Raw genomic sequence first — 17604 nt, 5'->3', positions numbered from 1 at the left:
ATTAACCGCCAGGAGAGATGGCTCGGGGTGCGTTAAGTGCTGTGGGACACAAGTTAGAGCCCCAAACATCAAGCAAGCAGGACAACTCCTATCACTTTGTGGTATAGCTTCATTTAGCTCTCGTCTCTCCATCTATTTGCCAGCTGTTTCCACATCTGACCCAGGAAAATGGCAAACTGATTCTCATTAAGGCCCTCTCCTGAGATCCATTTGTATTCCTTCTTCCCGACGCTCCATTTCGTCTTTGAACAAGCCTTCACTTGAAGATCTTGCTTTGAGCGATAAGGTTCAAGTAGGATGGCAATACGAGGAGAAATGATTGAGCGGATTGAATTATATGACATGAAGATGAAAGGGGGAGACGTGGCTCTCTCCAGAGGAGGCGACTCTCGGTGACCACCAACCTCCTTTCCCTCTCTCCCAATTAACCAGCTCGCTCGTTGGCTTATTTTTAAATGTGAACTTTATCATTGGTGCAGTGGGGCCCTCAGCCATTGAGTGGTCCCCTGATTAGACACACTCGCAATGGTCCAGTGTCCTCTTGCATATAGAACCACAAGCACTAATGAGACTGCTTTCATTAATAGTGTGAGAGGGCCCAATGTCTACACGTGCGTGTGTGTGTGTGTGTTGGGTGGGGAGGACAGACCCCGCCAGAGACAGGCCACTGTCACCTCAGCAGACACACAAAGCAATTCATTAATTGGTGAGAAAACACGCACACACACATTGGTGTGAATACACAGTGTAGTGTGTATTCCAGGAACCCACGCTGCTTGTTAGCACATTACCCAGGATCAAAAAAGCAAAGGGCTGCAGAGAGGAGTCATCATTATTTGCAATGGAAAAATGCAGCTCAATCTTCCAGAGTGTCCGTCTGTCTGTCCTTTGGCAAATCGGCAGTCTCCTTTTTGCTTTTCGGACAAAACGTACAAAACAAAACGCGATCTGTTCTTTCACCGTCATCATGTGAGTCTTTTGAAAGCTCACGAGAACATTTTTTTTTTCTTGCCTCGATTCAAGTGGCAATGAATTGGACTTCACTTGTGATCCAAGCCTGGAGGTATAAAAGAGCCGCATGACCGCTGTCGATTTCCAAACCATTACCACAACAGTCATGGCTGTATTAGGTTGAAATGCCCCATTGATTTCTCTCCCCCCCCCCCACACAAAAACTAGTCCGGACCAGTTCTGAGATGCACTTATTTAGTTTTATAAAAACAAAATATCACATGCCTAATGACCACAACAGAACCATTCAAACCCAAAAGAAAAGCACAATAGATAGAATGGGGGGGTTAAACAAAGGCCCCCTCGCTCGAAATTGCCTTTTAAAGAACTGCCTGGCACAATCAGGGAGCCGGTCTGTATCAAAATGAGCGTTCCGAGAAAGAAAGGCCGAGGTTGGTGGTGCAAAGAAAAGGTGTGACGCTTCAAGAGCCTCCTCCCAGTGCTTTGAATGAGCAAACAATCAGCCCTTGCTGCCCTTCAATCTTTTGGTCAGCTGTTTAACTACCCGCTGATTGAGGGGCTTCATTAGGGGCTTATTTATCTTTCCATGGATCACAGTCCTGAAAGACCATTGACAGCCTCAGTACGCCCACACACACATACAGATGAGATGCCGGGCTTGGATTCCTTTTTGTCATTTTTAAAATGCAAATAGAAATATAATTTTATGGCTGGATTTTGTGCAATTGTAGCAATTTATTTTGTAGATAATGATTATCTTGAGTTTCTTCCTAAGGCTCTCTCAAAAACACTTTGAACATGTCAGCACGGGTTATGTTTAAAAATACAACGTGAATGTGTTTTCAAAGGCTATTTTCGAAGAATTCCTGTTCATTGTTCTTCACTTCTGGAAAAGTGGGTCACGACTTGGCGACAGTAGGACAATGCAGGTCCCAGGGTGACAACAGACGAGACTCCCCGGCTTTAGCCACACGAGCAGACAAAACAGCCTTCCGTAGAATGGAAGCTCTTAAGCCAAAATGCGAAAAAAATGGCACTTCACATATTACATTTTTTTTTTAATGGGCAAAATGGTCTACATCCAGTTTTGTTCATCCTTGAAGGTCCTGTCTAAGCCAGGGATGTCAAACTAATTTTTGTCGCTGGCCGCATCGTAGTCATAGCTTCCTTCGGAGGTCCATTATGACCGTCTTGAATAACTAAGTTTGAAACCAGAGACTAGTAAAAACTGGTCCAATATTTTTAGAAGATCACAAAAATTGCTAGCAATATCTGTACTTTTTGAAAGTGAAGACAATTTGTAACTTTAGTATTGACACATGAGGTTGATGCAGAATTTGTCTTCGGGGTCCGCATAAAATGATGTGGTGGGCCATATCTGGCCCCCGGGCCTCGAGTTTAACACCTATTATCTAAGCCACACACACGTCGGTCTTCTTTGATAGTTTGCTATGAGGCGGCTCGGAGGCGTAATACCACCTGAGCCAAACAGTGGGCCGGGTCGACACGGTGACCTAACAAGAAGACCCTCCCAAACAAGCCACAACAAACATCTTACTAAAGCCACTCTCCAGCTTTGATGCGAAGAATTTTTTCTTTTTTTCTTCCTTCATTCAAACATCTCCCTTTCCACCTGCACCTCAAAGAGCAATCTGAGAAGAGGGCTTTTCCCATCTTATCTCTCTTCAATGCCCTCTCCTCCTGCCCCATTTTTTTTTTTAAAAGCTTCTTTTAACACGGTCACTTAGATGTATAAAATATACAGAAGTCACTGTCTGTGACTTTCCTTTTTGCAGCCTACTGTTTTATTCCACTCTGCGCCTAATTACGGTACCTCACTTATGTAATTAGCGCAAAAAATAAATGGCTGCCGTAGCCCGGTCTCTCCCCTTTGCCCCTCCCTTTGCAGCTTCGAAGAAAACAAATTATGGAGGACAATAGGTACAAATGGCTCCTGCACCAAAGCTCATGATGGATGCATCTCTGCATCTCATCCTTTTCTCACTTACTCTTCCTCCCTTCTTCATCATGTTCCGCTTTATATTGCTCTGCTTGGAAATGTTGGCGAGCTTCAGCCAGCACTTTCCTGTTTTTTTCATTCCATTGCTTTTTGTCTTGTGTTTCGGGAATCAGCGCTCTATTCGCACTGACATCATAGTCTGAAGCAGCTAAGTCCTTTTTTTCCAGTCCTTTCTGTCTCTACTGGCATTGCCTTATCTTCTATCCTCCGGTGCATTCACAGAACACGCTGGGGACTTTGGAAAGCAAACATCATGTGCCGTAGCCCCATCTGCGGATAGTCTGAGCAGGGAACAATCAGTCCCTCTCCTCCTTTGCTTCGTTCCTCCTCGCAGTTTCCCCTGGGATGGACGCAGAAGTAGGATGCATCAGTCAGACGGGCGCAACGTGCTGGAACAATGGACTGCTTCGTTCTACCAAGGGGTGTTAAGTTCACCTCATCCAGCTTGGCAAGCACTTACTGGTCTCCTTATTGCGGCTTCTGCGGCAGAAGAAGCCTCCCACCGTACGCATCCACGTCTCTACCCACACGGCCGCTTCGCACATGTCCCGAGTAGACACCTGAGAGCCAATGTTTGGGCCGCAGGTGCTGGAATATCAACTTTCCATAAATGCCCTTTTCAGAGCATGTGGTAAGTTACACCCTGCTTGTTTTCTTTCACCCCCGCCAAGGCAAAAAGAAAGAAAAGCAGCAGGTTTGCTTTACCAATTCAAGCATATCCATTACCTGAAACGTTCAGCTCCTGGCAGTAAATCCCTTTGACCCCTGCTCATTCTTTCTATCTGCCTATCTCCCACCCCCTATTCCCATAGTGAGCCCATGGCGCTTTGCACATTGCTTTTTTGTGGCCAAAAAGACAGCAGGGGAGAGCGAAAGAGAGAGAGAGACACCTTTCCCTCCTCCCGCTTCAACCGCCACCCACATACGCCGCTTCTCATGTTTCCACACAGCTCGATAACATTAACATGTTTCGCCATTGGGGGAAGTTGCAGTTAAAAGTCAGATCGATAAGCTTTGATTGACATCCTTCACTTGATAGCAAATTGGCTTTTCTCTGACCTCTCCAGGTGAAGGGGGATCAGCAGTAGTACAGGGAAAAAAAAAAATCAAATCGAAGAGAATTCATTCGACCGTTTCTCTACAACAACACAAGATGGACAATAGGACCGCTAACCGGGACTGATACTCTGCCAAACGGCTATTTTGATTCAACTTTGAGTCACCGAGACAATATTGCTCCTGGCAATCTGAGCCCTTTGTACAACAAGAGGAGAAGATTTCCATGGCTGAACCTCACAATTAGACTGCAACTTGAAAAAACATTTGAACATTTATTTGTAAAGTACTAGGATCTGTTGATCTTTCCTTGAGCTATGTCTTTGCCGGTGACGAGGATCCACTTTGAGCCAAAGCAAGCTAATATGTTTCATTTGGCTTAAAATAAATCTCCGTAAATGTCAAGCATTTCAACTACGACACAAATTTTATTTCATATTAACTTTTGAATCAATACAGCCCAACCTGTCCATTACTATTGCTGTGAGATTCTGTTCTTAACAACAACAAACGACACAAAGAGAAGAAGAAGATGACATGTCCAGTTCTTGGAGAATCATTAATGAGACAATTGGACTTTGACTAATCATTCCAGAAAGAGCACAAAGCCCTGAAGATGCCTGGCACTCACGTCAACTTATCATCACAATATGTGTGCCCTTGACCCCACTGACTACATGCGCACATGCGTCGGTGAGTTCACGGTGAGTCATTTCCAGAGAATGAGCGGATGTCTTCAGCCCCAGAGCAGATCATTGCGGATCTTCTGTGTGGAGATGGCAACCTGATGCATTTCCTTTCTTTGCAGGACAAAAAGAGCTGTAAAGGTATTTCTACCTAAGCTTGTTTTCCCTCATAATCCGACAGCCGAGCTATGTTTGATACAAGGTTAAGGAATACAAGATAACACATATTGCGGTGCGGCACTAGACACGCTTCAATTTTGTGTGTGTGTATGTGTATGGACTGCAGTTATGAAATTCTTCTCTTGCCTGATTTAAGGATAAAAATGAATCTTTACTTTATTACTATTGTATGCTGAAGGTATAAATCTCCTGAGCAAGAAGTGACATTGTTTGTGTGTGTGTGTGTGTGTGTGTGTGTGTGTGTGTGTGTGTGTGTGTGTGTGTGTGTGTAGGAATGGGATTTAAACACAATCCATCTCCTCAAAATATCTTCTACTGTATAAACGTGACTTCATCCCTGGTGGTGCAGTTTTAATGACGTGCGCAGAATCAATTCTCAGTCCTCTCCATCTTTCCATTGCGTTGTTTGTGAAGGAGAATGAAAGAGTAAACAAGTTTGTGTCGCGCGCCGCTGACGATCCAGCCCGAGGTGGAGTCGCCGGGGAAGATGTCTCCAGGCAAAGGCAGGAAGCTGACACGGCCCCGGTCTCCATTGTCCCGTTTTTTTTGTTGTTGTCATTTCCTCCCCGGATACGCCGACTGGCCCAGAGGGAGACAAGGTGAGGATGTGCGCAAGGAAAAAGTGAAGACAAAGGAGGACGGGTGCGCCGAAGAGGACAAGTGCCATCAACACTTAGCTACCTGGCTTCCTCCGTCGGGTCAGAGCAGCCAACACGATGGGCTAATTTGCTAACAGCTGATAACAATGCATTGGGACATACTGCCAAGTTCTTTATCTGTGTTTACCCGAATGGCAAAGCTGATTAGAAGCAGGCCACATTATGAAGTGCCATTGTTTCTTTTCTCCTTTTTTGCACACGTGTAAGGGCTGTTTATGAAGGATCACAATGAGATGTGTGCACCGTGTCTACAGGATGAGGAGAAAGCAGCGGGCCATTGTTTAACAGCTTGGTCATTCATTACTGTTTGTTTGCGCGTGCCTCCTGCATAAAATGAGTGTTTAGAGGGAATGGGAGCAAATTAAGGCGCTTGGAAGAAGCCTTAGTGCCTCAAATAGTCAGCTCTACTCGGAGACAACATGGTCTCTATATTCATAGAGAGCACAGATGCAGTCTGATGGAAAAAAATGGCGCATTTTGATCTTTGAGCCTCTTTTAGTGTATTTGGCAGACTCTTTGCAATGCTGGAAGTTTTGATATACCGAGAAAATTTTTCTTTAACATTTCATTTAACAGGGCAGGGGTGTCAAACAGATTTTTATCGCGGGCCGCATCTTAGTTATTGTTTCCTTCGGAGGGTCGGTCTGTCAATAACTAGTTTTGGAATCAGAGATGCGTAAAAACTGTTCAAATATTTTAAAAAGATTCAAATTGGAGAAAAGGCAATTTGTAATTTCAGTATTGACACATGAAGTTGATGCACAATTTGTCTTTGCGGGCCACATAAAATGATGTGGCGGGCCGTATCTGGCCCTCGAGCCTTGTGTTTGACACCTATGATTTAGGGGCTGAAAATAGCCCAAGTCTAATTATTGGCACAGTGAATTTAATTGAGGTGCTTGATGGATGGATAGATAGATGATAGATAGATTTTCTAGTTGATGTAAGTACTATGTTAAATACAACTCTGCAACAGCAAAAACCAATACACAGATAGACAGGAAGTCAAAGTAAGCTAAAATGCATCTTAGCCACGACTGCGTCTCTTAAATAATGCAAGACACTTCTCTCCAGGAGTCAGCTGTATGCACATTCTGCTGGATCGGCACTATGCAACTCGTGTCCAAAGCTGGTTGGCTCAAGTCCTTGCCAACAAACTTTCTATCACTAACGCAAGGAAATAAAATGTGTATGAGTGGCGGGTGGTGATGGTATAGGGGGGGGGGTTAAGAGGGACGATGGGTGAGTGTGTTCGACAAGAGGCGGAAAAGGTTAACGACGCTCTGCCGCTTGTCCCCAGTGTTTTCCCGCCGTGTGCAATCATTAAGACACTGGTGACACATCTAAGCCTTATGTCTGCAAAAAGACTCTTCTCTCTCTCCACCACTCGCAATGACCCGCAAAAGAATTCCAAGAAGTATAGCTCATGAAATATGCACAAATTCTCGAAGCCACCCTTTGGGAGGCCAGCCTGTCACTGGGCCCACAAACATGTCTGCACCACACATGAGGCAAATCTCTACTTAATGGCCAAGAGGGGAGATGATGCTCGGTAGTGGCTTCTAATTTACTTGTGTGTGTTGCCTCATTCAGATACATTGCATGTTCCCATGACCGGTCGTCACCTGTTCACCAATAAGCTGGTGAGGGAACAAAAAAGACTTCTGGGAGGGAATACGGTCCTTTTTTTTTTTCTCCCGGCATTGCACCATGGAGTTGGGACACGACTTAAAGAGGAAGCAGGAGAAACTTGTAATCTCAGCACTCAGCCTTTGAACTCGGCCCGATGAGACACAAGCTTCCCAAAGCAAAAAAAAAAAAAAAAGGTTTCCAAAGAAGCGCTCGCAGAAGATTACTCAGAATACTGATGTAGTGGGGAATCAAATTCCTCAGGGCACAAAAAGGGCGACTTTCCGGGAAAGTAAATTGCGAGTGGGGAACAAGACTGTATACAATCATGTGCTATGGACATATTGTGATGGAGCAAAAAAATGGTGATGGACAATTGAAATTCAATCAGCACCGAATTGCACTTTTTCGCTCACTTTTCCATGACTCGCCTTGGATTGGGATTTAACACCTTCTCAGTCACTTATCTTGCCTACTTGCCTAAGATTGGGCCGATCTGTTTTCTGCTTCAAAATGGCATGGTGAGAAACCTCACTGATTTCAATGATCCGTCCATCAGTAAGACCAGCAGTGGCATAAAAAAAAAAAAATCCATAGTGAATATTTTTCAAGTACGAACCAGATGTTCATTGATGACTCAACCGTCCATTAAGTGGGAGTGGATGATCTGCATCCTTATAAAAGGTGCGAAAAAAAAAGATTCAAGGAGAAAAAAAGATCTAATGTAGCCTAAATGTTTTTGTCCATACTAAATCCATATTTGTTTTTCTGCAACAAACAGGTAGTGGGAGTTGACAGATGAGAGTCGTAGTGACTTTGCGTGAAAGCTTTAACCTAAAAAAAAAGTGCTCCGAGGTGTCTTACACTCTAATTGGGGCAGCTGCTACCATTTTCATAATTCGGATGTGCGTGTGTATGTGCAAGAATGTGTGCTGGATTTGGAAGAAAGGGGGGGTAAGGGGGGGGGGGGGGTTGCCACTGTCTGGCTACCGCGCTATTTCTCCTTATCCAGCTGTTGCACGTCTGTTAGAGAGCAAAGGTCTACTGGCATCCCATCAGATCCCCCCCCCTCCCTCCCTAATGACGACACCATGTGGAGCAGGAGGGGGGGGGGGGTGTTAATGGTACCGTGGTGACCCCAACAAATGGCTTTTAAGCAAACAATACCATTTGTTAAATAACCTAAAATTCTGGCTTGTGAGTCAGTCATATTTCTTTTTCCTCCTCAAGGTGTTAAATTAATAGGTATACTTATGCATTCCGCGTGTGTGTGTCTGAGAGTGTGTGTTTTTCTTTTCTTTAACAGCTCTGGCACAATGCTGATAAGTCACAGTCCCTCAGTGTTAATTACAGCAGGCTATTTTTTGCATCAAGACATATGCGAGTTATAAGCAAGTTATTAGCAGTCAGTGAGCAGCCAAATCATGCGTGGAAAAAGTTTAGGAGGAAGTAAGCTTACTTTTACAAGGTGATATCTCCTTTTACTTCAACCCTAACCCTAACCCCCCCCCCCCCCCCCCCCCCCCACACACACACACAGCCATAAGAGAAAAACTAAATTTACGCACGCCAGAAAGCGGCAAGGCATTTGTACTATTCCACATTTGAATAGTTATCTTTATCGACGTGTGTGTGTTTTAATCCCCTTGCGCATTCAGTTTGATGATACACAATTTTTCTGATCAACTTTCCCCTCCGCGTCTCCGCATCTCCACGCGCTACCCCGCAAAATTAAGCCTGGCCAAGAATTCCCCAGCAAAGCGCCGGGAATCCACTCAGTGTGGTACCCACTGATGCAATCACGCAACTAACTGCACGCGTAAATCCACAGATTACGCGGTGCAGCGTTTGCGTGGATGTCCTGCGCGGAGCGTGGCGCCGCACCGGCTGCCTTGACGCAGCGCGCGTTAAAGCGCACTAAGATCACCCAAGAAAACAACAAAAAGATAAAGAATGGGCTTACCCGAGGCCATAAGGCAAAAGATGAGGTAAAGCACGACCATTGTAGTTGTTCCCCCGTGGCCGCGCGGATAAACGCCGTCTGTTTCGTGCGGGGCTGCTTGTGGTCCACTCACTCACTCACTCACTCGCACGCACGCACTCCCGTGATATGATCCACTCGAGGGCAATCGCTCTGAATATGTCCCAACACTTGGTGGAAATCTAGTCACAGATGCATGTTTGCTACTCCTGCTAACTTTCCACTTTGAAGAATCAAAAGCCACGGGTTGGAAGCGCGGTCCACTTGTTCACTGCTGTGCGCTCTCCTCCTCCTGGAGTCTGGGCGCTTGTGATGATGGAGCTGGCTGAAGTTGCCTCTCTCCTCTTTCCTCCTCCTCCCCCCTCCTCCGTGTGAGTGACTGCCTTGCTGTGATGTATGGAACCCACGTAGCTCTCGCGGACACGCACACTTCTCTCTGCTATACTTGCCAAAGGGAGATGCGCACTGACTCTGTTGGGGGCTTACACCACATTTGTGAGTGTGTTGAGCCCCTCTGCCTCACACGCACGCCGGTGGGGCGGTGGGAAGGGGGTGGGCAAACCTCCCACCCCCACCTCTTGGGGCCCCCTATTGGCTGGGCTGGCGTCAAGGGGAGGGCTTCGTTTCAAACAGTTATTCTGAGTTAAATGTGTGCTTGAATAAACAGTTTGCTGTGCAGACGCCCAGACGTTAACGGCCACGGTCATAATCAGAGGTGGCAAATACTGACGTTAAGTAACGTGAAGCTGCAGATAGACGTGGAAAGAAAGTCTCACAAGCACTGATTCAATGCCGGGAATGAAATGTGATAGGATATTAAGTTTTACTATCAGACGGTTTTCGATGACTCGGCAAAATGGGGCAAAAAAAGCCTCCTATAATTTTCCTCTTTCTTACAGAAGTGATGAAGTTCAAACTCCCACATGTCACTGCGTTTCCTCCTTATCATCAATTAATCAATAGCCATTGACGTAATGAGTTGAAAGTAGGATATCTGTTTTCAAATACAGTAGGGAGGTCACGTAAAAGGTCACAATACTTGGGCGGGGAAAAAAGAAACCCAATAACAAAGTATTTATACTTTGTCACTTCTCACCATTGATCTTAAAAGACGACTGGCATTTTGTCTCCTTTCCTCATTTGAATTCTCAAACCAGCAACTTCAAACCAGTCACAATGTCACCACTCATCAACCATTCAGTCAATCAATTAATCCAACCCTTTATTTCCATCCAGCCATTTTCTATCCTCACTCATCGACAATTTATAGACAACTAACAAACTCCACAAAGCAATGTTGGACCAAGCCTGGATTCAAACTGTCAACCACAGAACTGTAAATGCAATCATACAAAAAGCATCCGTCTTTCCAGATGAAAATAGTTTCTTCCAACACAACAACTCTAATGGGATTAAGCCAGAGGTAAGAATGGGATCTCCGAATGCTGCCTTTACAAAGATAATAATGCTCTTTAATTGAACTCAATTTATTGTCCTAATCCCTCAATTGGGAAATTTAATTTACGGTTGTTGTAGTTTGCAGTGGTGTCGAACAGCACTGGATCATACTCAGAGATGGCTCTTGTCTTCCTTTGCAAAATTATTAGAAACACCTCTTGCACTTGAGATGATGATGTTATAAAAGACAACGTCAAACTTTTAATAGTACAGTTCAGATTCCAAACTATATTTTCCCTTTGGATTGTAGTAGAATGGGAATAATCTGTTCCAGTGACAAACTGTTGCGGTCATTTTTTTTACATTACCCGTATTTTTTGGTCATTTTTTCAGTGTAAGTTACTTCTATTGTTTTTTTGTTTTGTTTGTTTTTTTACTTGGAGAACAAAAGTTCAGCTCAGAATTGAATCTGTGGCGACCAAACATCACATTCAATGACATCTCAACACCAATTAAAATGATGTTATTTATTTATTTATTTATTTATTCACTCACTATTTTTTTAGTCATATTTTTTTGCACATGGATGCAAAATGGACCTTATTCCAAGAGCAGTTTGATCTCAAGTGAACCCGTTGTCATGTGTCGGGCTCATACAAAGAGAAAAGAACCGTTATCATATTCGAACAAAAGCGAAAGCCTTTTAGCGAGAGATGAAAACAATGCGCCCGTGGCTGTTAATAGACGCACCCTTTCATCTGCTTCATAGTTATTCAAAGATCTATTGATTAACCAAAAATAATAGGCCTGGCAGTCATTTCCTTCAATAATCTTTCACTTGTGTGTTTTGGAGCAGAAAGGCAACCTTTATTTAGCGTTGACACATCCCCCCCCAATTCGCACGAGACAGGCAACACACATGCAGCCAGTTAACACAACCAGGTGGTGAAAACGCCACAGGAGTGTGACCTCTGTGGTCTTTTTTTGGGGGGGCGAATTATCACCTTTTGGGCAATCCACATCATGATTAGCATTTAAAAAAAAAAAAAAAGAAATCCAGTAGGTTTAAGACCCCAAGGCTGCCCTTTTTCTGTTTATTGCCTCTCACTAATGCAAACATAAGGGTCCCCTGCTAGTAAACACATGTTGATGGAAGAAACAGCTTGCACAGCCGGGAAGCCAACTGAGGTTAGTGCGAGGGAGCACATGGACGAGTGCTGCATGTGTGTGTTTGCGCAGGAATCCACACTATTATGCTATTTTTACAAACATCACAAAGCCACACAGTTCGCATGTTGGTGCTCGGAGGTAGGAGATTGAAACGAATCGCGTGTGTGTGTGTAGGGTCTAGTGTTTGTGTGTGAATCCCTCAATGATTGACTGGATGACGGGTGCGGGGATGCTGGGTGAGCTGTAAAAAGCAACGGGGTGCCTCCACCAGTTGTGCTGTGCTCGTAAAAGCCACAGCCATTGTGTGGAGTCTGTCAGCATTGCATTGACGTGGATGATGTCACACAGATGGACGGTGGAAATGATACACACCGATGTGAGTCTTAATTACGCTGGCCACCGCCGCCGCATCAAATGGAGGGCGGCCATATTCCCCGAGCTTTAGACTGTGTGAATAATTGATGAATAAAAAGGGGATTTTCAGCAGTGGGGTTATTAATAATAGATAGGCTTTGATATTTACTAAACTGTTCAGTGAGAGAAAGGAGTGACAGTTTGGGTGTCGTCTGCATGGTAATCATAAGGAGGTAATAAATAAGGCATGAGGCGGAAATATATGGAAATGGGATTCATAAGGAAATGAGAATAATTTAACAAAATATTATGATGACCCCGGGTCAATTAAAAGAGACGATGTCCGTCACGCTGGGCTTTAAACTCAAACTCCTTGGTGTTATTAGGTGGAGGGTAGCCGTGTGTTTGCTTTCCACGAATATGAAACTGAATAAATCAACCTTGTTATCTCGGCGAGGTAAAGAAGACATTTTTCTTTCATGAGTAAACAAAATGAGCCACAAGTCGAGGAATGTGTTTTGTTTAGTTTGAAAACCTTGAGCTGGGTGGGCGCATTCGGCATGACTTTCAATCATAACACGCATATCTGGACACATTCTTTACATTCTGGACAATTAACTGTGCTTTTGTTGAGAAAAGAAAAACCCTGGCATATATTTTTCCTGTTTGCTAGAACAGCGATTCTAGTGCTACACAGGCGCCCTCTAATGGTTGGCAAAGGAATAGCTGCCCAATGACAGTTCAGTTGTATTTAACTTTTTCTATATTTGTATTTAATGTGTAAAAAACGTTTTTTAAAACCCCTTTTTTTCTGTATAATTAACACTTTAGTTTTATGTATGATACATTTGAATTAAATAAAAATCGATACCACTTTTCAGAACAATCCCAGTATGAATTTTTGAGTTTTGAATAGTCATCAATATCAAGCACACATAAACTTTCCTCAAAAACAATTAATGATCATTTTTGAAAAAGACCTTTATATCACAATTCATCAATATTCCTTGAAACTACCGTAATTTTCGGACTATAAGTCGCGGTTTTTTTCATAGTTTGGGTGGGGGGGCGACTTATACTCAGGAGCGACTTATATACATACATATGTTTTTTTTCACTTTTTTGGGCATTTTATGGCTGGTGCGACTTATACTCCGGTGCGACTTATAGTCCGAAAATTACGGTAATTGTCTCTTTTTCAGATTTTTACTTTCTGGTCTTAAAATGGTCATAATAGGGCGGTCGACAACATTGCGAGGATACACCATCAGCGACCTCATTACAATTCCTCAAGGGGGAATTCAACTCAACTCAACTCACTGCTGTATATTTGTGTCGCACACCACTCCGAACCAGATCACACACGTTCAGGCATGCAAGAAAAAAAAATCACCTCTCTCCAGGTGCCTGTCAAAAATGACTTGGGAGCATCTCATGAACTTTAGAGCGACTGTATATCGTAAATTCCTCACCGTATGGTTCTATTCAAACTGTAACCTGCAAGATTGATGGACACGTGCGAGTCCATTTTGGGTCCCCGGGGTTTATACCGCTGCCCATATGAGAAAGATTACACCGGCTTTTACTGTAATTGTGATATTGAATGTTGAGCGGATCCGTGTCACCCGTAACTCTAAGCGCTGCTACGAGCTCGTAACTCACGCAGACATATACACCTTTTTTTCCTGGAGGTGCTATCCCCCCTCGCAATTCAAAACCACTCGCTCTCTCCCTCCGTTCCACTAATATGACGTCAACCCCTGCCTTGAAATCTGCAATTGTGCATTTTCTCCACGTGTGATTGACGAGCAGAGGAGGGCCATTAAAGCTCAACCTGGACCCGCGGTTCACTCTGTAAGTCCATCGGAATTTTTTCAGCCTCATATCAAATCCATGTCCTCTGCCCTAATATCAGGATGTGACTCTCCCCACCCATGGATTCTGTTTTCGTCTGTAATGAAAGTCTCCCAGGGGATGGAGTGGAGGGATTCTTTTCCTCGGGGGGTCAAGGAGAGGTGGAGGCTTTTGGTTCAAGCGGCGCTCGGAACGACGTGTGGATTACAGGAATGTAGCCGCTAAACTCCTCTGGCGATATGGAACGGACCAGGAGGCCGACTTCACAGTAGAGCCTACTGTGCCCGTTACGTGTGTTTATACCACGGGCAGACTGCAAAGATATTATTGTAGCGTGTGCAAGCACTTCAACAGTCAAAACTGTTTACGACATTTGAAGAAATAGAATTATTGCGTTAGTCTGACTGAATTTTTACTTCTGAAATATTTATATACACGTCTCTCTGTTTATCACAGCATATATACAAGTTATGCTACTTAAGAGAACACCGAGGAGTATGCAACCTTACTTGCAGTGGAAATAAAGTATCCTGCACATATTAAATGTCCTGGTGCCACACCGTCAAAAAAAATCACTGTGTGTCGTTATTGCAGTTTGCCCCGAGCCAGATTGTTTACCTATTATGGGCTGTGTGGGATCTAATAGGTCAACCGGAAAAAAAAAAAAAAAGTCCAATAGGCCCATAAAAGCCTAATACTAAGAGGTTGAAAGCACCATTTATAGTAGAGGACACACTTTGGTCTATAAATTGATTCTCAGACCATGCATGAGACGCAAAAAAAAAAAAAAAAAAAAGAGTTAAAAGTCCCTTTGAATTTAGATGGATTTAAAAAAAAAAAGAACCGAAACCCTGAGCGTTCTACGATGACGGCAAAATATAAATTTTTAATACCCCCTCCAGAAAAAAAATCAAATTTTTGATAGAAACATTTTAACATGTTTCATGTTCATGGAGTGTGTTGTTACTAGATTGACATTCCGTTCAAGATGTAGTACTTTAATGTTTGTCTAATTTTCTCCAACATTCTCATGAGGACACTTTGGCGTCACTCATTCAAGTAGTAATTACAGCCCTACCCAGAATGTAAACTCTGATTGACTAGTTCCACGGCAAGGCGAGCTGTGTCTTTGCTGATAAGTACAGCAGTAAGATGACTAAAATATTCATGCGCTGATGCAGAATTGTTGTCCCTTGATGGGCCTCGCCATGTGCAACATCTGTTCCTGATGTCATGCACGTTCCAGTGTGCCAGAAATGCCCTGATGGAGTCCGTCACATTCCAAGCGCGTTCACTCACTCACTCTGCTAAGATAAATATCTGCGGCAATGATGGCGATCCAGTCGACTGAACAAAAGTATTGAACACCTCGGCTAATCCATACCTATAGATTAGTCACTGCGGATCAGCGATTCTGCCACTCACTGATGAATGTCTCAGTTGAGTGCTGATTTCTTGTATAAAAACGTGCATTGTCTCGCACAAACTACAATGAACCGTCGTTATATCGGAGTTCATTGTTGGTGCTGCTACTAAACTGCAGAATTTTGAGCTGTTGTTAATTTATTTTTTTTCCAGGACAGCACATAACATAACATGGATTTATCTGCTTGTGGGTTTTGTTTTATGCTCTCTTAGTTTGCTGCACCAAAGTAGCAATGGTTTAAAAATTCAGAATGACGTTCAATGCTAATTCCGTTTGCCCCGTCTATGCCGTATTGCTTTGCGTGTTAGTCTTTTTTTCGTTCTTTGAATTAAATATATGATATATGATACCAAGTGGCTTCAAAATTGACCTTAGGGACACGGTCTCAGGTGGAAAGTCCAAATGCGACCCCATCTTCCCTCACATCCTCCTCCCATCACACAGTTCACTTTCAATCACATGGCCGGCCCACGACTGACTGGCTGCTTGTTTCGTGCCGTGATCTGATGCAGCTCTGCGCTGATATAAATAATGAATGACTCGTCCACTGTCGCTTTTCATAGCATGTCAAGCCACGGCCTGGCCATTATTAGGGTCTGTTCTTCCCTCCCCCTCTTTCTCTCTGACTCCAGTTTTGTTATTGTTCTGGTTGACTTGCCTGCACACCTCCGCATTGGGTCAGCTGTCAGTACAGCTGATAGTTGCTACAGAGAAGAAAGACTTGCTTCTGGTGATACAGTAAAAAAAAAAAAAAAGCGCCCACACCATAAGAGTGACAGCGGGGAATATTTTCCAATCTGGTTCAGGTAGCGAAGGAACCACAGCTAACATGCTTTGTGGCCACAATCCTGTCATACTTGTAGTATAGGCGACACAAAAAGTATTCTGTACTTTCAAAACCTGCTCATGGTACATAGCTGACAAAAGTATATTGGACAGGTGCAGGTAATGTTGCAACAAAGCATTGAGGCGGTTATTATGCAAATGAGCCCCCTTGCTATGTAACATCAGGGCAGATGTGCAGAAAAACTTACTCACAAACACACTTTGAGAAATAGGCAATTTGCAAATGTAAGATTTACAATTTTCCCTGTTGTTTAATTTCACATTCGATAGGTCAGAGACCCAACTATTTGTCCGTAAAAAATGCAATATGTCCCTTTTAAAGTTCAAAAGGAGCCGAATGGAAATTGATTCTTATGCCTTGAGAGTCAGCCACCCAGCAGCAGAAATCATGTCTTATTTACATACACATCTGTACACATATGAATGAAGAACATCTGCCTGCAGGGAGGACAGCTCCCGTAAAGCAAACACAGAGCGCGCTGAAAAATCAGGGTTGTTCTTCGGCACAGATCCGCAACCCCCTTCAACAACAAACAAATTGATTTCAGCTCTTTGTTTGTTCAAAAAGTGTTTTCGCTAGCACCAGGCCAGGCCCGAGGCGAGTGTCCACCAGCAGCTCTCATCTCCGACAGCCTGAGCCCATCTCTCCATCTAAGCGGTAATAGCATCAAATCAAGGCCCGCGGCAAACAAACCCTGACAGATCCTCTCATTTGGGATTCACTTTGGGACAGCTGTGGTGCCATCCAAAAACAGGGGCTTGGTAAGGGGTGGGCCGTGCAGGGCAGCACTCTAATATATGCAGAGCGTGTGCACGTCCTGGATGACAGCAACACGAGCACTTGTCACTGGAGACATCAGTTCTACTTAGTCACAGCACTGCCCGGGCCATCCATATGACTGCAGCGCTCTGCAAACTCTATTAATAGTTATCTACCTTTCAGGGCTTCTTATGCTGACTATGGAATGACAGTAAAATACAATGGAGGAAATCCCAAATGAGAGGCAGAAACAGGAGAGCGTTGTCTGGCGCCACTCTCACACTCTTTATGTCATGTGACTGGGCAGCATAGTGCCAGACCTGCAGTTTATGTGAGAGGCATAAGGATTAGTTATGGGCCAGGAAGGAGGGAGGGAGGGAGGGGGGGGGGGGTTGTTAAAGATCAGCAGAGCAAGCCAAAGAGATGGATGACAGAGAGGAAGACCGAGGATGGTAACGATGGGACTTCTTTTTTCAAATATAAATCAAGGTTTTGTGATTAATATTTCATCCGGCTACTAAATTAAAAATGTGAACGGTCATCACTTATTTGTCAAATTGTCTCCGCTCAAAAGGTACACGTCATGTTGGGTTTATAAAAGGTCAGCGGTGGG

The 17604-nt window shown here is 43.9% G+C and overlaps 1 protein-coding gene across 3 annotated transcripts in view; it reads right to left on the bottom strand.

The window, feature by feature from the left end:
* Positions 1-17604, bottom strand: part of kirrel3l (kirre like nephrin family adhesion molecule 3, like) — a 40486-nt gene that overhangs the window by 22468 nt on the left and 414 nt on the right. Inside the window, exon 1 of one of the 3 annotated variants that reach the window (XM_037274291.1) lies at positions 9166-9690. The exons of the other annotated variants lie outside the window; for them this stretch is intronic. Within the exon in view, the coding sequence (XP_037130186.1) occupies positions 9166-9205 (40 nt within the window). The 5' untranslated portion in view covers positions 9206-9690. Of the gene's footprint in view, positions 1-9165; positions 9691-17604 lie in introns of those variants that run through there. 3 annotated transcript variants of the gene reach the window in all.

This window comes from Syngnathus acus, chromosome 16 (genome assembly GCF_901709675.1).
Source record: "Syngnathus acus chromosome 16, fSynAcu1.2, whole genome shotgun sequence".
NCBI classification, from domain to species: domain Eukaryota; kingdom Metazoa; phylum Chordata; class Actinopteri; order Syngnathiformes; family Syngnathidae; genus Syngnathus; species Syngnathus acus.
This window is presented reverse-complemented; position numbering and strand designations above follow the sequence as displayed.